Source organism: Kwoniella botswanensis, chromosome 1 (assembly GCF_036426115.1).
Source record: "Kwoniella botswanensis chromosome 1, complete sequence".
Lineage (NCBI taxonomy): Eukaryota > Fungi > Basidiomycota > Tremellomycetes > Tremellales > Cryptococcaceae > Kwoniella > Kwoniella botswanensis.
In genome coordinates this window covers 1,092,716-1,118,075 of record NC_088599.1, presented here as the reverse complement: position 1 = coordinate 1,118,075, position 25,360 = coordinate 1,092,716, and the positions used below count along the sequence as shown (strand labels likewise).

Sequence of the window (25,360 nt, the reverse complement as noted above, 5' to 3'; positions counted from 1 at the left end):
TGCGTTAAGTATGGAGAGTAGATTCCGTTGTGACCATATCACAATACATGTCATGCATGTTCTAAACATCGATCGTCCTTGCAATTGTGGCATGCCGGTTCGTCACAGGAAGATATAAGTCGAATAGTAGGAGCGATCGTCAGCCTTGATACTCCGTATGCGGTACATTGAATATGCTGCCGTACAGATGTATTTCGTTGCATTTTCCTTTCCTTTCAAGCACAGTTGCCCATATAGACAAAATCATACAATTTACAGAATACCAAGAAATCAAAATAAAATCGGAGATAGGTATGAGACGAACAAAGCAAAAACAATGTCAGAGACAGAGAACATTGTCGGTCGATAACAAGTAGAGATTAAAATGAAAACGGAAGTGACATGAGCATCCTTATAACTATACTGCACGTGAAAGGTATGTACGATCATCATCGATAGATCCCTCTCTAACCCTCTCTAGCGACTAATTCGACAGCTTCAGTGAAGATCTTCATGGCTCTATCCATCTCTTCCTCATTTACAGTCAAAGCAGGGATGAATCTGATAGTGTCGAATGCGGAGGTAGTCAAAACCAACAGATCCTTGTTGAGACAATACTCTTGAACTCGTTTACCAATATTCTTAGGTACACTTGAGCCTTCAGGTAATCCTTCCAAAGTACATTTATCGGAGTTGTTTCTGAATTCTACAGCAGTCATCAATCCCATACCTCTAACATCCGAAATGAGATGTTTGGTTTTCTCCCCCTGAGCAAGTCCATTGAGAACGTTGAATAATTGTTTGGATCGAACTTCGACGTTTTGAGCAATTTCACCTGATTGGTAGACTTCTTGAGCTGCTACACCCGCTGCGCACGCTACGGCATTACCAGAGTAGGTACCTCCCATGGAACCAACGTCGAGTTTACCCATGATTTCCTTGTTGGAGGCGATACCCGAGATGGGGAAACCGTTGGCTACTCCTTTAGCGAATACGAGGATATCAGGTCGGAGTTCGGGGACGATCTGTTCGATAGCGAAGTATGAACCGGTTCGGAAGAATCCTGATTGAACTTCGTCGATAACGAGGAGGATACCGTGCTTGTCACATACTTCTCGGAGGTGTCGAAGGAAAGCTGGTGGGACAGGGACGTAACCACTTTATAGGAGAATACAAGCTATCAGCTAATTATTTTGAAACTCCTAATCGATTACTTGTTCACTCACCCTTCACCTTGGACAGGTTCGATGAAAATAGCAGCCACATCCTTGGGGTTGACTTGTTGTCTAAGGATCAAGTCAAGTTGGTGTTGAGCCAATCGTACAAGTTCTTCCTCTGAGGTAGAAGGGTTCACACCGAGTTGGTGCCAGTATGGGAAAGCAGATGAGAATACACCGGGCTGAACACACACACCGACAGAAATCAGCCTCGTGTGTCCTTTGACGATCATTGACATTGCGAATATCAAATGGACAAGTGGTGTGATATGACGACAAACGTCCTTTGAGAGCCCAGACAATCAGAAGATAAGAGAATAAGAAGTACTCACCATCAAAGGACCTGTACCTTGTGTGTAAATAGGTTTAGATCTAGTCAAAGCACCTGAACCCATCGTTCGGCCGTGGTAAGCACCCGAAAAGACAATCATGTTTTGTCTGCCTGTAGCTTGTCTGGCTACCTTGATGGCTGCCTCGATGGCTTCTGAACCAGAGTTCCAGAAAAAGAATTGGTCAAGCGATGGATGAGGCATAGCGGGGAGAAGTCGGTCGATGAGTTGGAGGTATGGGGCGTGGAATGAGATGGAGCATTGTAAGTGGACGAGGGAGTTGACTTGCTCAGCGGCGGCTCGAGATACGTGAGGGTGACAGCTATCAGGAAATGATTATTAGTGAACATTCAATCTTCGAATGATAATAGAGCGGATGATCTCTCGACGATAATTGTCATGAGATTTGAAATCGACGATTGTCACTCACTGTCCAAGATTGGTCACTCCGATACCAGCAGTGAAATCCAATAATTTCTTTCCATCTGCAGTGTACAAATCCAATCCTTCACCTTTGACAATCACATGGTCTCTCAGTCTACCTAAACCGTGACATACGTGATCACGTCCGAATTCGGCCCATTGAGCGGCGGTCTTGACGGCAATTGGCATATCGTCTGATTGTGAGTGTTGTTGTTCTTGAGCAAGAGCAGAGTTTGTTGATGAAGAAGAAGAGATGAATGCTTTGGCACTAGTGGTTGATATAGGTTTGATGGTAACTCTGGGAAGAGTGCGTAATGACGAAGTAAAGATCCGAGACATAATGGAAAGAAAGAATTCCAACCGAAAGGAGATGGGGGCCAACAAATGAAAGGATTATATATGTGTTATTTTTGGATGATTTCCAACCGAATCGAAAAAAGAAGAGAAAAGGCGAAATCCAAGAAGACCCCGTCTACAATTGCTAGATGGCTTCTTCCTTATCCGTCTAGTTGTGCCCAAAAGGTCAAATAATTTGGTGAAATTTGACCTTTTTTATCTTTAGTTGATCCGTATTGATGAAAAAGATGATGATGTACTTGTGATCCTCGTTTAGAGCGAGACGAGGTAAAACGTTTCAAAGGCGTAATAGACTAAAAGTGGGTGATGACCACAGGAAGCAACAGACCTACTACCACGATTTGTTATCTCTCTGTAATCCCATCAAACGCTTAAACCTCCACTCGGAGTACACCAAAAATATATAAACGCCCAATTGGAGCACGAGCATCACCTTGAGCAGGCGTCGGCTATCTCCTGTACCTCTATGGATTCTGAGAAGACCTCGCTTACAGAGGTTGCCCGGTAGAATTCCGTAAGGCGTCTTGAAATCCATCTGACCTTTTTGGCCAAAATCGCCAATTTCCGCAAAAAATCTGACCTTTTGGAGTATTACGATACCACTCCTAATCTGTAAAGGTCATAGCATACATGTGTCCCCCGCACGTATGCCTTCTTGTGTACTCGCTTAACACCAACTCAGCAATTCCGCGATCCCGGTGGCGATCAATGGATAGATGGTGATTGATGGATGGCGGTTGACTGATGGATGCGGGCCGGATTAGCCTGTGCGTTGTGTATATTTTGATTCTACAACTCCGAGAGTGTACTCCGCAATCATCACATCAATCAATTTGAGGAAAACACGTTGCTTGATTGATTGGCGTTCATGTGCCTGTCCCGTAGTGTGTGTGGGAGTGTGCAGGACTCTACCAAAAAAGAAGTACATCAAACTGCCTCTTCACTTGGTACGAACTCATTGTTGATTGACTGATTAGATCAAGTAGACTGAGTGGATCAATCGCAATTGATATGATCAACAATCGAACTGGGCTATCACCTCGAACCCCACAATGAATCAATCAACGAATATATCGATCACCCATCGGATCGCCATCTTTACAGATTGACTCGTGTTTCCTCTTACTGACCGTCCACTTTGTGCGTTGATCCTCAGATCTGAGACTAAGAATGAAAACATCAATCCTCAACTGTGATTCAACTCAAAGCCATGCATGGTGTGATTTTTTTTCTACATTTTTGACCTAGTCTATCGACAAATCCTATAATCAGAGAAGATACGTGGTACTGTACGTTCATTAAAGCTTAGCCAACTCCTCTTCACCCAATTGATCCCCAGCCATCACACCAGCCATCTGACCCTGCGCGAGACTCAACGTGACATTCGCAGGTGCCGACCCGGCATTTCCAGCCCAGAACAATCCTCTGACGGATGTTCGAGGATCATCGCCCATCCGAGGTGGCAATCCCGTAGCTCCAGATCCCGACGCAGGTGGTCCAGGAATTGTTCCCCACGCTTGGAGCTTGTCGCCTAGTAACTCTTCGGTGAGTAACGGTGCGGAATGTTCGGAGGGAATGAATTTCTCGGGGAAGAGTAACATCGCTGGGACGGTGATTGTAGATTTGTCGGTAAATGTAATGATCAAGCTGGATTTTGAACTTTCTTCAAGGATAGAGTGGATAGGAGTAGAGATGATTTGATATCTGGTTGGTTTTATCATGGACATCCAGATCAGTTTTCGTTGATTTCAAAGTTCACATTTGATCGTTGCATGGATTGGATACTCACCCTAATTTCTTCAACAGATCAAGCTTACCTTCCAATCCCGCATCTTTCCTTCCCTCTGGGGTATTGACATCCATTCCATGGGTCAAAACATATCTATCAGTATGATTGAGGTTCTTCCACAGCTTCAGCATCGTCTCAACAAGTTTCTCATTCATCATGCTATTGGCTTTGGTAAACAAAAAGGCAAAGGGAGCATTGGCAGTTTCGGTACCATGGCAGAATATGCAGTGGATAATCCTTTTACCCCATTGTTCTTTGACACCTATATAGATTGAGATGAAGGAAAGTACAGGTCAGTATCTTCCGTACCTCGTCTTAGCTTTGTTGAGTGAGGTACGCTGTCTAGTTCTCTGTCTTAGGATGAGGGTGAGGATGTATGAGATAGGATAGACTGCTCACCTTCAATATCAGGCAAATGATCTTTAATACCCGTAGCCAACACAACTTTCTTCGCAACGATCAACTTCCCCTCACTATCCAAAGCTTCAAACGCATGTCCATGTTGAATATCATCCAACTTTCTCAAGTTCGTTATTAACCCATTCCTAAATTCCAATGTATCACTATAAAAATTCTCCAAATCACTTTTCACCTTGTTTTTGAAATCTTTGGGATTACCACCCTCGAAACCTGCGATGGTATGTGACTGTTCAGCAACCTCGTTTCGATATAATCCGGAGTCATATAGGAGACATGATCGCTTAAGTCGAGAGATGCTGGTTGCTGCTCCCAGACCTGCTGGTCCACCGCCTATGATTAGGACGTCGACGGTGGTCGAGAACGACATCTTCAAACGATGAAAGAGTGATATGATGAGTGGTTATGTAGACTAGAGAGAAAAATTGGCAGCAAGTTATATGTAGTCGAGTGACAGTTGACTGTGCAATGTGGGAGCCGTATATGATATATGGGTTGCGGGAATGTGTACATTCTCGACGGGACGTTTAGACCCCTTCCCTCTTACTTTATATACCTTGATAACTCACATGCATGACTCAGCATCACAGCTACACCAACATGCTGCTAGTAATGCTGTTCTCATACCGGAAGACCGAAAGCCAAGATAGCGTGTGTATAGCCCAAAAGAGGACTTTGTCACTTCACGGTCCTCTTTATCGATAACCTTCCTCCGACACAGAACCCGCTCGGGCCCCGGACGGCGCCGTTGTTCTACACTGCTCACTGTACTGTATACAGAGAGGACTTTTATGCATGATACATTCAATATAGTCAGTCATGCATGGATCAAAAAATTCGATGCGTTCTGCAAATATCTGATAAACAAGATACCATGCATATGTGCGCATATCTTATTGAGAAAACCCATTGTTATATTTCGTGTTGCACTTTCCTGCTATTTATATACAACTTTATTCATAGATTCGGATTTTGACAGATGCAGAATTCAGATAATAAGTGTATTTATATCATAACCGACTGCGAAGCAATGCCGTACATAGCATAATGAATGTTCAAGTAGTAGTCCGCCTCTGCTTCCCCTCCCGCTTCGATGCATCATGGCCCTTGTCTCTGATTATTTATGATGTTTTTCCAAGAACTTCAAGACATTTGTAGGGCTAATAGGTAGAGTACATCCTATTATCAGTAGCGATTGAAGCCTGGCGGATGGGAAGAAGAAGCAGACGATGATTTCTACCACTCACTCATCGGCAGGTTTCACACCTAAAGCTATGTCTACCAATTTACCTGTACCTTTCTCAAAGATGAAATGGGATCGTTTGGTACTAGACAGAGCCGTAAATATCACATCAGCACCAATCAGCGATACATGACGACGATGGAAGAGCATATATGTATGTCGGGTAACTTACTTGTTGGGCTGTACGAATGCACCGAGTCTGAGATAACCGGTCAATCAATGAGCGCCTTATGCTCCGTACACAGCTGAGTGATGAAATTAGCTTACCTCTTGATGAATTTGCTCTCGGGATCGCACAGTAATTTGTATGTCAGTTCCTTCTTGTTGATCCACTATATCGATGAAACACATCTCATCACGATCAGCTTTCATGATGTCAACGCCCATTGGGTCTGAAAGCGAGAATGCCAATTTGTGTATGGGACAGGACATACTTTCTGTTGAGCTTCAGATTTATCCTTCGACAATCCATATATATCATATCCGAATTCCTTGATCTGGTCGTAGTTGTCCCTATACCCACATGCCTGGGTTGTACAACCGGGGGTATCGGCCTGAGGATATCCATCATTGATGACATCAGCTTCACAGAGTAAACAGTAAGATTGGAGTCTCTGAGAAATGGTCCTACTCACCTTGGGATACAAGAACACCACCACACCTTTCTCTCCGGCCAGCTGACTGACATCCACATCGTTCCCCTCGTTATCCTTCAGAGTGATCTTAGGCGGCTTATCGCCGAGTTTCAGTGCGCCCTTAGATCCTGTGTCGGCTTTAGCAGACGCAGGAGCTTCAGCTTTCTTTTCCTCTTTTTCCTTGGATTTGGTATCTTCCTTCTTCGATGACTTGGGTTCAGAAGCTTTAGAAGTGGTGGTCGCTTTGGCCTTCTTGTTATCGGTGGAAGCATCATTCTCCGCTGATCGCTAAGTCGTTGCCATTCCACATCAGCTCTCCAGTCTCCCAGTAATAAATGGTGATAGCTGACATACTTTCTGGGAATTGACTTCCTTCTTCGAATTCACCTTGACACCATTGGTAGGTATCGAAGTGGATTTGGGCTGTTCAGCAATTCTCGCACTTCTTCTGGACGAAGGGGGCGGAGCTGCTTCAGAAGTGGGTTTCTTAGGTGCCATCTTGGTACAGATACAGTTACTGGTACTGGTGCAAATGGAGGGAGGAGGTATCACTGTTGATAGTTATAGGTAGAGAGAAGATTGATGAGTGATGGGGGTTGCATAGTGCTGCTTGTGCCAGCCTCGTTGATGTTGTCATCTCATGTTCCACACGGGGACCCGATCATCAGGCACAGTACAGAGTACAATCACAACACTACGAGTATAGAATGATGTGGCATACTTGAGCAGTGGTAGCGGGGGTTGCAAATGTTCATTACGATCAGGTCATACCAACACTGTAATGAGCTTGTAATGATTTTGTAATGATTCGCCACCGGGTCAGCCGACTACCTACCCTGACAAACGGATAAGCTGCGAAGTAACGCGTAAATGCAGTTTAAACGGAATAAGCTCAGTACGAGTATTCTGTCAGAGTCAACCAAGAATTTTCATGTTTTCAAAAAAAATTCCTCTCTTCCTTCCTTCTTTTTAGGTGTCGATATACTCGTTACTACTGTATACAACTCCCTCCCTCTATCACACCTCACCTCACATCCCTATACCGGTCTAATCAGACAGAAGTAAGTTATCATGCATTTGCTCAATAAGCATCGGCTGATCAGTGGACACGTTGTCAGTGTGTGGTATCCTCGGTTTACTCCTTCATGATCCTTTGGCTACTCAGACCAGTCTTGCTGGTACCGAGATGTGAGCTCAATATCACCGTTTATCTATAAATGCAAAGTGTTGACATAAGCTCTACTTAGTGCTGAGGGTCTCTCTCTTTTACAACACCGGTACGTATAGTGTCTTTTGACCAAAGCAACGGTACAGCTCACTGATGAAGCCCTTCACAGAGGTCAAGATGCAGCTGGTATCGTTACCTGCGGGTCAGGTGGAAGATTCTATCAAGTCAAAGCCAACGGTATGGTCAGAGATGTCTTTGATGCTCCTGCCGTAGCTGGTCTCAAAGGTTGGATGGGTGTCGGTCATGGTGTGTTCCAGCTCCGATATGCATTTGTCAGCAAGGAGAGCTTACAATACCCCATTGTGATGTCCAGTCCGATACCCCACCGCGGGAAGTTCAGCTCATGCCGAAGCTCAACCTTTCTACGTGAACTCACCTTATGGTATCGTCTTTGCCCATGTAAGCTGCATGAATATCTGGAGTTCTCAGAATCCGAAAGCTTACACAGAAATTGTGTTGTAGAACGGTAACATCGTCAACACCCCTTCTCTCCGACAATTCCTCGACGTAGACGCCCATAGACATATCAATACCGACTCAGATTCCGAGTTGTTGTTGAACATCTTAGCCAACAACTTGCAAAAGACCGGTAAATTCCGTATCAACGAAGAAGATATTTTCACCGCCGTCGGTGATCTTACTCGAACTTGTATCGGTGCATACGCCTGTGTAGCCATGATCGCGGGTTTCGGTCTGATCGTCTTCAGGGACCCTAACGGTATCAGACCTGCTGGGATTGCTACGAGAAAGGGAGCAAGGGGAGGAACAGATTATTTGGTGGCTTCTGAGAGTGTAGTAGCGCAGGGTTTGGGTTTCACAGAATGGGAGGATGTCAAAGCGGGTGAGCATAATCTCGCAGCTTGAGTGTTCTGGAAAGAGTCGCTCAATGATGAATCTGCAATTATAGGTGAAGCAATCATTATCACTCGAAGTAATATTTCCCGACGACAAGTTGCCACCCCTCAAGCCTTCGCACCTGATATCTTTGAACACGTATACTTCGCCAGACCAGATTCAACCATCGACGGTATCTCAGTGTACAGATCCAGGATGAAGATGGGCGATCTCTTAGCGGAAACGGTCAAGAAGGAGTTGGTCAAAGCGAAATTGGAGATAGACGTGGTCATTCCCGTTCCTGATACTTCCCGAACAGCAGCTCTCAACTGTGCTCAAGCACTGAATATTCCTTACAGAGAGGGTTTCGTGAAGAACAGATATGTGGGAAGAACTTTCATCATGCCTGGACAGACCCAACGGTGGGTCTTGTTTTCCCATGTTGCAAAAGAAGGTATCATTAGCTAATAGTTGGTGACGTTACAGACGCAAGAATGTACGAAGGAAGTTGAATGCCATGCCTGAGGAATTCGCGGGAAAGACTGTCATGCTTGTGGATGGTGAGCTAACTTTCGGATCTCATCGTTGAACCTAGCTGACAACTAGCGATTGATAGACTCCATTGTCAGAGGTACCACTTCCAAGGAGATTGTACAGATGGCCAAGGATGTCGGTGCCAAGCGGGTGATCTTTGCTTCTTGTGCTCCACCCATTAGGTGAGTTGACATCGGCAAATATTCGACTTGTGCAAACTTCACATTGCTTATCGTGATACACGGCAAGGGAAGCTGACTAATATGTTTCACTGTAGATACTCAAACGTGTACGGTATCGACATGCCCTCGCCTCACGAGCTGATAGCTCACGGCCGAACCACCGAGGAAATTGCAGAGCACATCGGAGCCGATCTGGTGATCTACCAAACACTGGAAGATCTCGTGGAATCATGTAGACAATTCAACCCAGCTATCAAACAATTCGACTGTTCGGTCTTCACCGGCGAATACGTTACTGGAGGAGTTGACGAGAGGTATCTGGAACATATCCAGAGATTGAGGAATGATAATGCCAAAGCGAAGAAGAATCACCAAGCTATCGAAGCTGTTGAAGCTAACGAGGGGGGATGCAACGGACCTATGAGTGAGTATAATTCAGCTTAAATGACTGATAATCTGTGGGCTTTCGCTGATGACGAGATCTCGTTGACTTATATAGACGGCTCAGATGCCTTGTTGGGACGTTCAGATTCCATCATGGGATTATCCAATCATTCTCCCAAGATAGGTGCTACCAATATGCCCACACCGAACGATACGATAGGTTTGCATAATTCATGGTATGGTCAGTAGAAGTAGAGGTACATCCAAAAGGTGACCGTGGGCTGTCGCTCTTTCCAGTGAGAAGTAATGTCATGTCGATATATTAAAAACGATCTTTCAAAATTCAAAGTAAATCTTTACCAAAATTCTGTTCATACACATTTTTAGGGCATCGTACAAAGGGAATCTGGTAATTGCATGTATATATGATCCAATGATACCATTTGCACTGGTGTGACTGGCAATGCAGTCCTTGGTCCCTGGGCTCAATTCTCTTGTGAGCTTAATCTTTTGCATTCTTACGATGAAAATGCATATTCATTATAGTTATAATTCATTATCAAACCAAAAGGAATGTTTGTCCCAATCAGTCAGCTTCCTACTGACCACTCTCCGCCTATCATTCTGAATCTCCTGATCTCCATCCATCTGAGCAGGTGTGGGGACCAAATGCCAGATTTCCTTCACGCCGTTACGTATCAGATAATCCTTCATTCTTGCGTAGTTCAGACCGACATAGGATATACCGTGCGAGTCGTCAGATAGGCATATCTTACCATTCAGTGAGATAATTAGCTGGGGAGGGAGGGCAATGTCAGTATATACAGTTCAATGTTTGGGATGTGAGATAGTAAACTCGTGTTGAGAGGGGACTTCAAAGGGAGATGAATTGAGGCTAGGCAGGGTGAGGTTTAGTGAGAGAGAAGGAATGGGGAAGAGGGAGGAGAGAGAGGGATCGGGGGAGAGGGCGGTGAGAAGGAAGAGAGTGAAAGAGAGGGGGAGGGGAAGGGGAGACAACAGAGGCGACGAAGAGAGAGAGGAGATAGAGGATACAGATTGGAGAGAGGATAGAGAAGGGGAGAGAGAGAAGAGAGCAGAGGCGAGGAAGAGGACAACCTTGCGATCAAGAGGGAGACAAGGGAAGAGAGGGGTGATAGCGGTACAGAGAGGGAAAGAGGAAATAGATGTGGAACGAGTCAAGGGTGGAGAAGGTGACAGCGAGAGGAACAGGAGCAAAAGCCAATCCACCTCGAACTCACCTTCAAAACATCTTCACTTGGATAACTTCCCTTCCAGCCCTTTCTCAACGCCGCAGAATTCGCCTCGAACAATCCTCCATATTCAATCACTTTCTTGATGTTTCTCTCTACCCTTTGCCATATACTAGGTATCTGTCGAAGGTTGAAAGTGGGTATCCACAAAAGGCAAAGATCGAAATGACCTATAATCTCTGGTCGAAAGTGATCTATCAACTTGATTTGCTGATCAAAGTAATTCTCTAAGAAAGGTATCAACTCCTCTTGAGTAGGTTGATAGTCATTTTGTAATTTTGGATTTGTCGAATCACCTAAGTCGAGGACAGGCGGTGGTCCAGGATCCATCGTTCGACCTTGTACGTCCTGAACGGATGCTTGAATGGATCGTAGCCATGTAGGACGATCGAAATCGATAGATATCCCGTTGACATGGTGGACACTTCCTACTATGTAATCTATCTCTTTCCGCTGATGGGTCAGCTCAGATACATTGTTGAGATCTAGAGAAGTTATGTAGTCTGTTTCGAGTGAGATGAGCAAGGAGATTTGGTTTGAGTATCTGGATTTTAAGGATGAAGCGTGTGAGAGGAAGGCCAGGTAAGTGGTGAGGAGGTCTGCAGGTGTTAAGTCTGCCTAGAGAGAGGACGGTCAGTAACCTATACACGACGACCTTTGGCTCATGAATCTGGTAGGTAGTTGCATATATCCAGCTGCATCACTCACCTCCTCAGGAAAGAGATCTTCCATCCTGAACCTCGGAGCATGTTCACTCAAGCCAAACACCTCGAACCTCTTCCTGATAGCTTCTTTCACGACATCTTCGAGCGTATCTTTGGCATGTCGACAGAACTGCCCAGAGTGGGAGTGGTGACTGTGGGGCATGCTAGTAGCAGGAAGACACAGAAAGTCCAGTCGGGCGGATCGCTCACCCAGCGTGGATCATCGATGAGCAGGATATGTATGCATGTACTTGACGAGTAGACGAATGTGATACTATCTTGACTCGAGTGAAGAACCTAGGACGGATCAGGTGGAGGCTTCACTGCAAGGTCGTGATTGTGGCACATTCTCCTTCCACCCCAGCTCCTCTTGCTATCCTGCTATCAGTCAACGATTCAATGCATCATGCAACCAAGACAGTAGTCATAAACACCTTGCATGAAGAGCATCCGTAAGAGTAAAAGAAAACCTATCAAATTGTATCAAACGCTGTTTTGTAAAGATGAGACAAGACCAGACAACCTAGTGTCCTTGATTCTTATATACCTACCTACCTATTTTGTAAGGGTTTCGGAAGGATGGGAAAAAGAGGAATAAATAGGATTGTTCATACGAGTACGAGCACGAGTACGGTAAGAGAAGAAGATACCACCTGAGTAAGCACTATCTATATAATAACAAGAAAAATCTACACCAGAAAGACAAATGTGGCACTTTGACCACAGTCGAGAAAAAAGGTTGTAATCGTCACGTTTGCATTAAAGATCAATCCACGAAATCTCCAAATACCTCTTCCTGCCTAACCAAAGTATGTTCCCAACAGGGCAGGCTTATACCTCAGTGGTAGAGTTGAAGTACTTAACATATGAGACTTCCCAGTAAGCTTCAGCAAAGGCCGAACCTTGATTCAAGACGTAATCTGCGCAAGTCGAGTATCCCGTTTGAGCAGCACACGATTCGCTTTGTCCTGCGTATCCGGCGTAGTTCCAGACGCCGTCTGCCCCAGCCCAATCACCACAGAGCGTGGTATCAAACTTTTGGAATTTGAAAGCGATCGTCAGCATCTTCGACACGGCAGAAAGACGATAGGAATTTTATTGGTTTTTTTTTTTCTTTTTTTTTTTTTTTTTTTTTTTTTGGGAAAGTGCACTCACGATGTTAAAGTGGTCATAGAAGAATTGGTATGGGCTACAATTATCAGAAGGGAAGTGGGCCATTGGTGTTCCCCATCCTGATGGTTCAGGTGAATCGTTGGTGATGTCGGATGGGATGTTGGTTCGAGGGAAGAACCAGACGGTTATACCAGCTTTGCTCCATCGAGCTTTGATTACCATTGTCGATCAGCATGTATGTATGGTGACTGGATTGTAGGCTGAGACTGGGACTAGAACTCACTAGCATAAACACCACCACCAATAGCATTGAAGGGTTCACCATAAGCGTTCTGAGTGACTTCATCTCTTACACCACAACCTTGGTTGGAAGTAGCGTAGGAAGCACAGTTGTAAGAGTCGTATGAACCAGTGGTGAGTTGACCGACCTGTCCGTTGTTCATATCTGATGGCATTGTACATCCGTTATCGGTATGCAGTGAAACTTGATTTTGAGAGAACGCGTTGACACCTTCGAAGACATCGATTTCACCGCCTATAGGCCAGTTAGGTCCGTTGGACCACCATGCAGGCCATGTTCCACATCCGGTGGGCATGTGGTATGCGTCCATAATGATCAATCCACCAGTAAAGCTACAATACAATCACATCCATTCAGGTCAGTAAGGATTACAAAGAAGATAGGATATGCGATATCGTTTGGTGGATGTGGCGCTTACATTTTGTTACCGTGAACACGAATGGATTTTCTACCAGTGGATACGACTTGGGTGGTATCGACCGCCATGACGGCCCTCTTATTACTGTTGATGGATATCAAACCACTGCTCCATGCATCAGCCGAGTTCAGGTAATCTACGGTACCATGGGTCGGATCATCCCATTCCCAGAAGTTGACATTGTCGAAGAACGAGTCACCAGACCATTCTTCTACTTTCGTCCAGGTACTCGTTGATGATGAGTTGGAAGCTGAGGATGTCGAGGAGGCTGAAGCCGAGGTTGAAGCAGAAACAGAAGCGGTATCATCGCCCCATGCTGAGGTAGACGTAGCAGTGGCAGTGGCAGTGCCGTTGGCCCAATTTTCATTATTGGTCAAAGTAGGTAAGACTGTAGAATCGGTGGAAGTGGCACTGGTGGTAGCTTCGGTAGCAATGGAGGTAGCATTGAATTTGACTTGGCAAGTAGCTCTCTTCTTCTTCTTCACCAATCTCTTGGCCTTGATCTTGTGCCCTGCAGATGGTACATCCCTCTTAGCCTGGAGTTGACCGTTGGATGGAGTAGATAGGGCTTTCTTGTGATGAGGGTTGATGTGGAGAGCGGAGACTGCCGCAGGGGTAGTGACAGAGAGGGTTAAAAGAGGTAATAAGAGATTTGAGACGTGCATTGTGGTACGTTTGTATATATGTTGTAGGTTGTTTGACTTGCAAAGAGAGAGTGAACCGCTAGGGTTGTGTTTAGGGTTTGTTTCGACCGGCGAAAGTTGGTCAAGTGTATTTATTGGTTTGACAGGTTTGGTTTGAATATAGGTTGGATCGCACTGCGATGGATGTGGATGGTCGATAGCTGTTGTAGATTTTCAACGTCAAGTCGAAAGTGATGTTTATTGATCCAACGTCAAGTTGATGAATGGTTTGAATTGTATTGAAAAACGTCAATTTTCGTAAGATTTTCGTTGATCGGTTCGTACAAAGGTGATTGATGGTTGTTGGAGCGATGATGAAGTCGTTAGAAATTGGATTGTCGTGAACGGTATGAGATTTCGTCGATGAGGTAAACAGAGAAGAGTTGAATGAAAGAGGGGATTGAGAAGCGGAGTAGGACAAGGGAGGTCAAGGACAAGAAGAAAAAAGAGAATAGGAGGATATAAGTGATGGATGAGTGAGGGTCGCGGAATAGCGGCAAGCCAAGACAAGAACAATGATCATAAGTCGTGTTTTAGTGATAGGCGTTATGGGTAGCGTTGTTTCAGGAACAATATGTTGGGTAGGAGTAGAGGTTCAATGAGGATGTCCGTGTCCGCAGGACGCAGTGAAGTAGGGAAATCGGAAGTTTGTGTATGTGGATATGTGTGTATCGTTGATTGATGGAAGGAGATGCCGCAGAGTGAGGACGATGAGAGGGCAAAAGACAAGGCAAGATCAGCTTCACGTCTTTCTCCATTTCACAAGGTCCAAGCATCTAGGAAAGCACAGCAAGAGATCTGTGTGCGTGTGGAGCGAAATTGGGAGGGGGGTCCTGATCTACAAGCTGATTGCGTATGGTTGCCACCTCCGAGGGGAGAAGAAGCACCAGGCCACTCAGGCCCAAAGGACCTTTGTTGCGAAGCACCAAAGACGAAGCACAGCTAGTATCCCTCGTACACTTCGTGTCCTTTCGCCGCAATCAATCATATCATAGGCTATCTAGTCTGAAACGCTTCGTCCCCAAAGTCCCAGATAGCTCTTTCCCAGAGAAGCATCTATTCCAGTTCCGACTGATGACGACGAACAATCACTCACCAAGGATTTGCTTAATGACTTTGAGGTTTAGAGGGGACAGGGGCGACGGACGGAGAAAGATGGATGGAAAAGAGAAAAAGAATTATATAGAAATGCACAGTAGAGAAACTAATGTTCGTTGCATACCACCATGCCATGCCATGCATTCATCATCATCACCTTTGATGTCCTGTCCTACAAGGTGAATGTAAACAGATGGCTGGCGTTTTTCTATTTTTATTGTGTGACGCGGTATGGTGCAGCTGTATGGTGGAAAGCTTCCTCTCATACAGTACATTATCATTCAGATACAGTTCTCATGGTCCCTGAATATCAGTATTGCTCTCCCCCTGTGGTCTTGTATTGAATAACAACGCGAAATGAGTAGAAGAAAACGCCTTTTCACCAACTGATGAGTCATGTAAATCCCATAATCGGGTTCCTCTCAAAGAAACAAGTCGCGTCTTCTTTGTCTCGTCTGGTTTTACTTTTTGGAACATAAAGTTTATTGTGTGGTAGAATCAAACCCTGAAAAGCCGAGATGGTCCTGCGGCATAGGATAAGACCTGCTGTGCGTGGTCGTTGCCTTTGTTGTACGCCTGAACTTGGCAAAGAGAATGAGAATTTAAGAGGTACCGTGCTGTACCAAATTCTGGAAGAGCGAAAGCACATGGGGGCACATGACTTAGGTATGACTGCGATGATAGCCATGAACGTGAACGTGAACGCGATGAAGGCGAAGTGAAATTGAAGACCAAGATGTCGCGACGAGTGCTGACTGTATGGAAACCCAATGACTTTCGGCTTTGACTTATATTTCACCTTGCTTGCCCTCTTCTTTTCTTGGCATTGGTATCATGAGGCTTTTGACTTGGCATTGTGGAAGATGAAAGGTATTTCAATTAGTGAATAATCAGGTACCGTACTGCACATACCGCTGTCCTACCCATCAATAAGCCATAGTCAAGTAGAATAGAAATTATAGGTTTTAGTGATCAAGCCCCCTATTAGGTTGAGCGATGACGTATGAATAATGTGTCTATGATGAGCAGATGAGTAGTGTATATGGGGCTTCTCTGGACTGCCACTGATTGAACGGAGATGTGTGATATCCAAACTACCTCAGTTGCGTATGTATAGTAGTGTGAGGTGCAACAATGCATTCTTCCACTCCATCCCTCTTCAATTTGATTTCCGTTTTCTTTCTCTTTGCTCTAAGCAGATGTAAATGAGATATATGTATGTATAGACAAGCGGTAACCTAGATCTAGACTTAGAACAAAATCAAATTCTGATCTCTACCTGGACCCACACCGACGTATTGTACCTTTACTTTCAAGAAATCTTCAATGAACTTGATGTATTTTTTGGCGTTTTCAGGTAACTCTTCGTATGTCTTACAGTTTGAGATATCCGTCTTCCATCCTGGTAAAGTGGTGTATTCAACTTCGACCTGGGCGAGTCGGTCGAGATCGGCTAAGATATTCAGACGAAACGACTTTAGTCTCGTCCTCACGAGCGATTGCACCACAACAAATCATAATATGTGATACTCACCAGGGAACCCTTCAATTTGTTGACCATCAATCTTGTACCCCGTAGCCACTTGAATCTCCTCGAATCCATCCAACACATCAAGTTTAGTCAAGTTCAAAGAGGTATAACCGTTGATCATCGTAGAGTATCTCATAACTACCAGATCTAACCAACCGCATCTCCTCCTTCGTCCAGTGACCGTACCGTACTCGGCTCCGACTTCTTGAAGGGTCTCTCCAACAGTATTGAGCTGTTCGGTGGGGAAAGGTCCACCACCTACTCTGGTAGTGTACGCTTTGATCACTCCAACGACCTTCTTGATAGCGAACGGGGGAATACCCAAACCGGTTACTACTCCTCCGATGGAAGTGGCTGAAGAGGTGACAAAGGGGTATGTACCGTAGTCGATATCTAACATTAGGGCATTGGCACCTTCGACTAAAACTTTTTTACCGGATTGTAAGGCGTTGTGAATGAAGGTGACACCGTCGACGATGTAAGGTCGGAGTCTCTCGGCGAATGCCTAGGGAGTGGGCACAAAAGTATTAGCATTCATATCACTTTCGTATCGCGGATAACGACGATCCTCGTATTGAGAGATTTAGCCAACTCACCAAGTACATCTCAATTTCACCCTCTGTATCAAATTCGAAATGACCATATCTCTTGAACCTACCTTCTACCAATTTTCTGAACTTGGCAGGGAAAGATGGGTCGTAGAGATGATGAACTCTCAAACCTGATCGAGAAGCTTTAGAGGAGTAAGCGGGTCCGATACCCTTCTTGGTGGTTCCGATTGATGAACCGCCTAATTCAATTTCTTTAAGTCCGTCAACGATTTGGTGGAATCCCATGACGAGGTGAGCTCGGTCAGAGATCTTGAGTCGGTCAGATACTTTGAGGCCTATACCATGCGAAGGGAGAAGATCAGTGAATGCACAACGATACATAATGACGGTGACCAATGGAAGTCTACTCACCTTTTCGTTCGAGAGTATCAAGTTCGTTGAAAAGCGAAGGTACGTGAACGACCACACCTGAACCGATAAAGGCAGTACAAGTAGGGTTGATGAGACCTACCAACACAGCGCACATTATCAGCATCACTACAAAGACAGCTCAGATGATATGGTTGAGGGTGAACTCACCAGAAGGTAAAAGGTTAAAAGCATAACTTGTCTTTTCACCTTTAGCATTCCTAACTACGATAGTATGACCGGCGTTGTTCCCACCGGCACACCTAGCGCAGATATCTGCTTCGGCAGCCAGGATATCGACAAGTTTACCTTTACCTTCGTCACCCCATTGGGCTCCGAGTCTGCAGCACTATAAGCTTCATTCGAACTTGAACGAAAGAAAGAATGAACGTACACGACGGATACTCCTTCCGGGGCTATCAACAGCAAACGATCAGCTTGAGTCTTAGCTAAGTGTGACCAACAAAGAGCTCACATGGAGCCATCGTAGGCAAGATATATTGTGTTGATAGGTAACCTCAACCTAAAAGCGAGTCAAATACTGTATAGTATTCTTTCGTTGATAATCGTATGTATCGATAAAAGAAAGAACTAGCTACTTGTACTTTGTCCTGTACGACCGAGCGAGTCAATCCAGGTAGGATGATTTCAGGGTGCCAGTGGGTGGGTGGTTTTAATCTTTTTTTGCTTCTTTGGGTTTGAGGCTGATTTCGGGTTTATTCGTTGGCAGATTGCAGTAAATAAAATGAAATAAAATCCACATCACATCATCCATTCGACCAGTAAGTTAGATGATAGATCAACAACCTCCACTTGCACCTTCCATCTGGGAGATGTCGAGTAGACAAGAGATAAATAGATACCCATCAAGTCAACGGAGAGACGCAAGTTGCCGGAGCAGCCTGAGATAAGATGATCGGTACGAGCTCCATAGCCGCGCCTCTGACCAGGGTATTCCTCCGTCCTTCTCGATCACTGCGCGTTACAAGGATCATATACCGGTCGATACATCAGTTGAGGGATCTTTCTAGACCTACAGAGAAAGAAATAGCCAAGTGAGTAGCCGTTTCCAAACGTATGAATGTCAATTTGCTAATCAATGGTTCCAGTAAGCCTCGTCTTCAACCATGTGATTGGCCTAAAGCTGAATCGTCATCGATGGCAGCAGCGAGGTTCTCCTCTGCGTAAGCGCGGTATCCTACCATAACATCTTCATCACTGATCCGGTAAGATAGGCATCAACTCTCCGAATGGACCTCCTCGCCCACTACGATCCTTCTCATCCAGAAACGTGAAGATGCCAGGACGACCAAAGCAATGGGCGATATCCTATCGTAAGCTGATCTATCAAATCTCGTCTGATATAACGATTCAAGGGAAGCGAGTAGCTAATTTTGGTGGTACATATGGTTCGCAGATACCTCAAAACTCACTATCCTCATCTGCGTTTGATCGTCGAACCGCACACAGCATTGGACCACCCTCAGTTCAAAGATCTCATAGTGACTTCACCAGGAGAAGAAGGGTTATTACCGCTTCATACCAATTTGGTAGTGACGCTAGGAGGAGATGGAACTATATTACATGTGTCCAACTTGTTTTCTCAAGGGGAATGTCCACCTGTTCTGAGCTTTTCAATGGGCTCGCTAGGTTTCTTGTTACCTTTCCGTAAGTCATCGTCAACGTTCCTCTACCCTATATTCATGTCATCCTACACCGCCAGCATTGTCAGATCCAACGTACGGGTAAGATCATGCTTACAATCATGGATGGAAAATATAGACATCGACTCTTTAGCATCTACCATCCAATCAACCTTGAATGGCCCTGTATCAGTTTTAAATAGGATGAGGCTGGCATGTACCCCGCTTTCGACGAATGGGCAGGTTCTGGATAGATGTACCAAGGCAGGTCAGTTTATCTCGTACTCTCTTTTGCTAAAAGAGAGACTACCAAGCTGAAGTTTGGTATGCTACTGTTTAGTCGGAGAGGCAGGATGGCAAGTGATGAATGAAGTGACTCTGCATCGAGGAAGACATGCACATCTTACTGTTGTGGATGCTTATTTCGACGGACAACATCTCACAGAGGCAGTGGTGAGTTTTCATATACCCCTTTCTAAATACAAAGAAGTGACATTACTAATACTTTTTCTCTGTTTATCATGCTCTTATAGGCAGATGGTATCCTCCTCTCCACACCAACAGGATCAACAGCCTATTCACTCTCGGCTGGCGGACCAATCTCCCACCCTGAGACTGACGCTTTCTTGTTAACTCCTATCGCACCTCGATCACTAAGTTTCAGAACAGTCATCCTACCAGGAAGAGGATCTGTGCAATTGGAGGTGAGTATCTACAACCTGCATACTCCAGATCTGTTTTACTGATTTATGTATATGACAAAATAAGATATCGCCTCTTGCTCGATCTTCCGCTGAATTATCAATAGACGGTAAGGAAGTGTGCTTGTTGAACTCTAAAGAATCTGTGCATATCACGAAATCACCTTATCCTATACCTTGTATCGAGAGAGTAGGCGAAGAAAGTGGATGGGTAAGGGATATCAAGTGAGTTGCGATCTGGTCAGAAGCAATTGTGTCTATCAGCTGATGTCAAGTGATATCAGTTCGTTGTTGCAATTCAATGTTGGATTCAGGAATAAGAGTTTGTTAGGGCATGGGACTGTGTGAGAGGGAAGGGTAGAATGGTTCCTTTGATGGTGACATACTCATCCGGGAACCTGAAAAAGGGATCTCAAATAAATGTATACAACATTAATCGTTCTTATATGCTTCTCATAGACGAGTGTAGATGCATAGATATTCACAATGCAAGCACGACATGATCTCATACGATCTACCATGCATGCCTACCGACGACTACAGTCTTTGATCTGTTACCCGACGGGTTTGGCTGGTGTTATGAGTTCGGATATGACCGTTTGGGGGTTTATCTCGCTAATCTTATACAAGGCAGATATGGTATCACGAGGGTCACGTTAATCTGGAGAATTGGCCATAATCCTCGATTTATTTGCCATTTTGCATACACCATTATCCTCTCAATTGGCCATAATAATTCATATACGATCAGACTCATGCAAAATTGGCCCTAATCATTGGATTTTGGCCATCGCAAGAAACAAAGTCGTCATACCGACAGAAGGATTGGCCATCTGTTAGCTGGATAGATCTCTCTCTCCCTCGCAGCGGCGTATATACACGAGGGGATATACGAATGAGCCTCATCCCCATTTCGAGTCGACTCCCTCTCAGAAGAATTGTATATATAGTATCACCTGCCCCCAACAAATCAGTCTCACCTAACCCCATAGTCCCTCGTCTCTTTCATTCGACTGTATCAGCAAAAATGACGATCCCACATGTACCGATACCTTATAACCCTCTCAGTGAAGTTACGGTCGAAGTGGGAGGTAAAGAGAATCTCGAGAGTCTACAGCGAGTAGCTCGTGATTTCAGAAGTGAGTATTTTTTCCATCCCATCACGATAGCCCTCCGCTGTTCAGAAGGTACAACTCTGCTTTCTCCTACTCGTTGTCTTCATCGGTGTGCTGTAGTAAGACTGACTTCTGTCACTCTTTAATAGGCGATACTCTGACCGTACCTACCGATGCCCAACTGCTCCATTCCCTCAAAGCTTCCCGAGGAGACGATGTCTACCTTGAGGATCCATCGACCACAGCATTGGAAAGGAGAGTAGCTAAATTGACAGGTAAGGAAGCTGCCATGTTCGCTGTTAGTGGTACCATGACCAATCGTAAGTCTTTCTCACCTTCGACTATTCTGTGTACATACGTATAGTCGAGCTGACGTGATGTGTTAACGTAGAACTTGCCATCAGAACACATATGAAGCAACCTCCTCACAGTGTTATAACAGATTACAGAGCTCATGTACATAAGATGGAAGGTAGGTCTATACCTAGATTGCGACGTATCATATTCAGACTATGCTATATTAGTAGGACCTATCAGCTAATGTTGATTGTTTCGTTAGCCGGTGGAATAGCAATGTTCTCGCAAGCTACCACACACCAACTTTTCCCTTCGAACGGTCTCCACTTAACAGCAGAAGATATCGAACCTCAACTTCAACTGGGAACCAACATCCATATCTCACCCACCAAATTAATCTGCTTGGAAAACACTCTCAGCGGGATAATATTCCCTCAAGAGGAGATTGTGAAGATTGGCGAATTGGCAAAGCAGAATGGTATTGGATTGCACCTTGATGGAGCGAGGATATGGAATGTAGCTGCTGATGTCATTGAGAAGAAGGGGTTGGATGCGACTAGCGAAGAAGATAGACAGACTGTGTGAGTGACTTTACCCCATAACCGATAAATCATACCGTATAGAAGTAGAAAATGGAGAATGCAGCGAAGAGAAGCATTTACTGATCTTATAAGCCGCCTCACACCAGCCTTACCGAGCTTCTCGAACCATTCGACTCCGCCTCATTATGCTTGTCCAAAGGTCTAGGCGCTCCGATCGGCTCGATCCTGGTCGGTTCCAAAGAATTCATCGAACGTGCCAAATGGTTCAGAAAGGCTTTCGGAGGAGGTATAAGGCAATGTGGTGGAATTGCTGCATCGGCAGATTACGCTCTGACTCATCATTTCCCTCGATTGGCTCATACGCACAAGTTGGCGAAGAGGTTGGAAGGGGGGTTGAAAGAGTTGGGTGTGGGTATTGCAGCTCCGGTAGATACCAATATGGTGAGTTGGCTAGCCCTTCACGTTAGATACATAAACAGGTTGATTACCCAAATACAGGGATGTAGTTTAGCTGATAATTGATTACTCCGACAACGCACAGGTCTTCTTCCAACCTCAAGCTATCGGTCTACCCTTAGACGCAGTGATGGCTCGACTCGCCGCTTTGCCCAATCCTATCATCGTAGGACGAGAACGATGTGTGGTACATCATCAGATCACCCCTCAGGCGGTAGAGGACTTCATCGCTTGTGTGAGAGAGATGAGAGAGGAGAAGAAGGAGAATGGGCAAGTACAGGAAGATGGAGAGGGTATAAAGGGAGAGAATAAAGAGAAACTGGATCATTATATTGAACCGAAGGGGAAGACTACGGATGCGGTTCTAAGGAAACAGGCTGCATTGGGATATTAAGATATTATTCTATGTGTTTTGGAGATATGAAGGAACGAAGGTATATCACATCCCATGATATGGACGGTTGATCATGTATAGAATATATGCCCAATTGTGGATCCTCATGCCAAGATGGGAGAATCAATGGTGCTCTCATCAAATCTGGGCATCAGAGATCGGACGGGTAAGTGAAGATAGCATTGTTTGTACGTGAATGTAATAATGTTGCGTACTCAAAGTAAGGTTATCGGTGCGTAAGGAGGTTGCCGCTCAAATGTTTATACGATCACTTCATAGAAGACCAGATATCGTTCGTAGTCTTCAGTGAATACCGTAGGGGGTGATGATGAGGTGGTATGAGAAGAGCAAGTAAGTACAATGTAATTTCAGTATTCTAAAACCTGCTCAAAATGAACAGCATGAGGACAGTGATGTCGAGAACGACGCATATCGAGATGGTAATAGTATGATCATATGCATATGGTGATAACGATGATAGGGTAAACAAGTTGAACGATAATCTACAGTAACCAAAGCGCAAAACACAATAGTCAGCTACTCTGCTCTGCAATTTTTCATTCGAGTGATTATATGAAAATTTTAAGCGAGTGAGAGAATTGTCAGAAGTAAAAGTTTAAGGTAGCGTGGTTTTTTCAGCATCGACGACCTGAACCCAAAAAGGATTCAAGAGTCCTCAAGCCAAATGCACTCAGGTCATCAATCGATAGTAAGGGTGTAAAGTGTAAGGGTGGGATGGTCCAAGCGAGTTGGACGTATGGACGGGATGAAGTGTTCAGGAAGGATGTGAATTTTGAAAAGCGAAATTTTGATTTGGTTCGTTCAACTAGAAATTGCATGCTCACCTATATACTGATATATACCCATTGTTCAAGCTTCTACAAACTGCACCATCCTCCTTCGTTCAAACTCTTTCCTCCAAGCATATCGGGTAGTCGAGTTGAACCAAAAGTAGGACGATGAATAAAATATAAGAGTTGAAAAGCGTCGATCAGAAAGCCACATCCAAACCCACAATTCCGTCCCTCTTCTAAATCCACAAGGGATAAAGATGAGTCCACGTGAATCGCCAGCTTCTTCGATAACCTCCTTCCTAATCTCCCGAAAGAGAAAGGGAAGCGGCTAAATGTCTCTGTGAAAGAGTAGGATGGGTAACTTTATCATCACCTCGACGTGGAAAATGTGGCTAGTATGGACTAGCAAAAAAGAGACAGTGACTATACAGAAATCCTGAAAATCGTGAAAATCCAAGTCAGCTGACCGCAATTTTCGCAAAAACGGTAGAAGAGGTGTGGAGAAGACGGTTGGGATGGTGAAAAGAGCGGATTTGAACTGAAAAGAGAGAGAAACGTAGAGGGGGACCCACCTGCAAAGTATGATCAATGTAGAAAGAAAAAAGAAAAACAATAAAGAGAAACGATTGTAAGGCGGTTTATATAGACGATGCACGAGGTGGAGGTCAGAGACGTGTTACCCAAAAAATCTTCCAAATCTGCCGGCGGTATTACGGTATTATCTTACGACCGAAGGTGGCATTTGGCGCGCCTTGCATGCATCTCGCATACCTAAACTAGCGGAGCCTCCACATCCCACGTCCACCTGGAATGATTGGCGTAAACAACATCTACAGGTAGGTCAGTGCTGAAGACGTGTGCAAGGCTCTCATCGCTCCGAATATATATGATCCATAAAAATGGCATAGATTTGTAGATATATATGACCTCTATGCATATCAAACACAGGAATACACATATGATGCCTGGGAATGGCAATGTGAGTATCATATCTACGGGTTATCGTGGGATTATATGTAATAGTGCTAGGTCATTCCCTCATCATCTCGATTGTGTATTTCGTAAACTGTCCAATGTCTAGAATGCCTTGCTTTCTGATTCTTGTCCTCGATGATAGCGTATGCGCGCAGACCAGGAAGACCAGGAGGAAGTCACAGGATAAGGATGAGATACCACCGCTAGCTCGCGTACCAGATCATCATGCTGTTCTCTCGTCAAGTCCAAATGGAAAGTGCGGATCACCTCGTTCGTAGTGGGATCCAGCTCGGTGATTTCGGTTATTGGATTTGGCATTGTTCGTGCTGCTTAAGTGAGTTTAACCCATATATTACACGGATACTGGAGCATTAGGCTAAGCCAGCTCATCGGAGATTTACGGTTGGCGACCTGTCGCATGCGTTTCAGGAAGGCATAACTTACAAGTGGTCAGAGATGTCTTGAGGAGGAGATTAGACTCTGCGATGCGCAAAGATATTACAGGAGAAGATGAGAGGTACAGTCGGTTATTAAACGGGATATGCGCACGATGCGACATGGGGGGTGAAGGCTGAAGAGGTGTTTGCAAAAGGTTTAGACGCTCATGCGGGTTTGTCCGTGCCTCCACTTGATGTGTCCCATAGCTCAGCTATCACAGAAGTACACATGCAGCTCGTCACACACAGAGGGTCCTCCAAAAGAATGGATGGACAACAGACATTGTATCCTTGAGCAAGTCAGCAGGTCTCAAGGGCTGATCAATACTGAGATATCAAATGGTGCTAAGCTTTGAATGTTATGGTTGAAATTCCAT

At 44.8% G+C, this 25,360-nt stretch overlaps 9 protein-coding genes across 9 annotated transcripts; 3 read left to right on the top strand and 6 right to left on the bottom strand.

Moving 5' to 3' along the window:
- Positions 1-446: 446 nt before the first annotated feature.
- L199_000423 (4-aminobutyrate transaminase) lies at positions 447-2,287 on the bottom strand (the record flags this gene model as incomplete). The annotated part of the gene is made up of 4 exons (XM_064886190.1): positions 447-1,137; positions 1,206-1,378; positions 1,529-1,847; positions 1,956-2,287. 4 exons carry the CDS (start codon positions 2,285-2,287, stop codon positions 447-449), a joined length of 1,515 nt encoding a protein of 504 aa, XP_064742262.1.
- A 1,316-nt stretch (positions 2,288-3,603) lies between these two features.
- On the bottom strand, positions 3,604-4,881 carry L199_000422 (uncharacterized protein; the record flags this gene model as incomplete). The annotated part of the gene is made up of 3 exons (XM_064886189.1): positions 3,604-4,009; positions 4,095-4,356; positions 4,494-4,881. The coding sequence occupies 3 exons, from the start codon at positions 4,879-4,881 to the stop codon at positions 3,604-3,606; spliced, it is 1,056 nt and encodes a 351-aa protein (XP_064742261.1).
- Positions 4,882-5,628: 747 nt separating this feature from the next.
- Positions 5,629-6,887, bottom strand: L199_000421 (uncharacterized protein; the record flags this gene model as incomplete). The annotated part of the gene is made up of 7 exons (XM_064886188.1): positions 5,629-5,671; positions 5,759-5,839; positions 5,927-5,953; positions 6,022-6,086; positions 6,189-6,308; positions 6,390-6,677; positions 6,744-6,887. 7 exons carry the CDS (start codon positions 6,885-6,887, stop codon positions 5,629-5,631), a joined length of 768 nt encoding a protein of 255 aa, XP_064742260.1.
- A 372-nt stretch (positions 6,888-7,259) lies between these two features.
- L199_000420 (amidophosphoribosyltransferase) lies at positions 7,260-9,800 on the top strand (the record flags this gene model as incomplete). The annotated part of the gene is made up of 11 exons (XM_064886187.1): positions 7,260-7,284; positions 7,508-7,577; positions 7,637-7,666; positions 7,727-7,863; positions 7,931-8,016; positions 8,080-8,458; positions 8,525-8,873; positions 8,938-9,011; positions 9,068-9,167; positions 9,263-9,591; positions 9,667-9,800. The coding sequence occupies 11 exons, from the start codon at positions 7,260-7,262 to the stop codon at positions 9,798-9,800; spliced, it is 1,713 nt and encodes a 570-aa protein (XP_064742259.1).
- A 297-nt stretch (positions 9,801-10,097) lies between these two features.
- L199_000419 (uncharacterized protein) lies at positions 10,098-11,689 on the bottom strand (the record flags this gene model as incomplete). The annotated part of the gene is made up of 3 exons (XM_064886186.1): positions 10,098-10,346; positions 10,811-11,440; positions 11,531-11,689. The coding sequence occupies 3 exons, from the start codon at positions 11,687-11,689 to the stop codon at positions 10,098-10,100; spliced, it is 1,038 nt and encodes a 345-aa protein (XP_064742258.1).
- Positions 11,690-12,357: 668 nt separating this feature from the next.
- L199_000418 (uncharacterized protein) lies at positions 12,358-14,023 on the bottom strand (the record flags this gene model as incomplete). Its single annotated transcript, XM_064886185.1, has 4 exons — positions 12,358-12,561; positions 12,682-12,848; positions 12,923-13,272; positions 13,359-14,023. The coding sequence occupies 4 exons, from the start codon at positions 14,021-14,023 to the stop codon at positions 12,358-12,360; spliced, it is 1,386 nt and encodes a 461-aa protein (XP_064742257.1).
- A 2,366-nt stretch (positions 14,024-16,389) lies between these two features.
- L199_000417 (adenylosuccinate synthetase) lies at positions 16,390-18,114 on the bottom strand (the record flags this gene model as incomplete). The annotated part of the gene is made up of 7 exons (XM_064886184.1): positions 16,390-16,592; positions 16,674-17,175; positions 17,267-17,556; positions 17,633-17,728; positions 17,801-17,970; positions 18,024-18,045; positions 18,105-18,114. 7 exons carry the CDS (start codon positions 18,112-18,114, stop codon positions 16,390-16,392), a joined length of 1,293 nt encoding a protein of 430 aa, XP_064742256.1.
- A 427-nt stretch (positions 18,115-18,541) lies between these two features.
- On the top strand, positions 18,542-20,321 carry L199_000416 (uncharacterized protein; the record flags this gene model as incomplete). Its single annotated transcript, XM_064886183.1, has 9 exons — positions 18,542-18,684; positions 18,739-18,813; positions 18,865-18,963; positions 19,047-19,297; positions 19,412-19,540; positions 19,613-19,725; positions 19,806-19,976; positions 20,041-20,198; positions 20,258-20,321. 9 exons carry the CDS (start codon positions 18,542-18,544, stop codon positions 20,319-20,321), a joined length of 1,203 nt encoding a protein of 400 aa, XP_064742255.1.
- A 679-nt stretch (positions 20,322-21,000) lies between these two features.
- Positions 21,001-22,777, top strand: L199_000415 (uncharacterized protein; the record flags this gene model as incomplete). Its single annotated transcript, XM_064886182.1, has 6 exons — positions 21,001-21,112; positions 21,238-21,408; positions 21,480-21,560; positions 21,648-21,966; positions 22,074-22,368; positions 22,469-22,777. 6 exons carry the CDS (start codon positions 21,001-21,003, stop codon positions 22,775-22,777), a joined length of 1,287 nt encoding a protein of 428 aa, XP_064742254.1.
- Between the last annotated feature and the right edge of the window lie 2,583 nt (positions 22,778-25,360).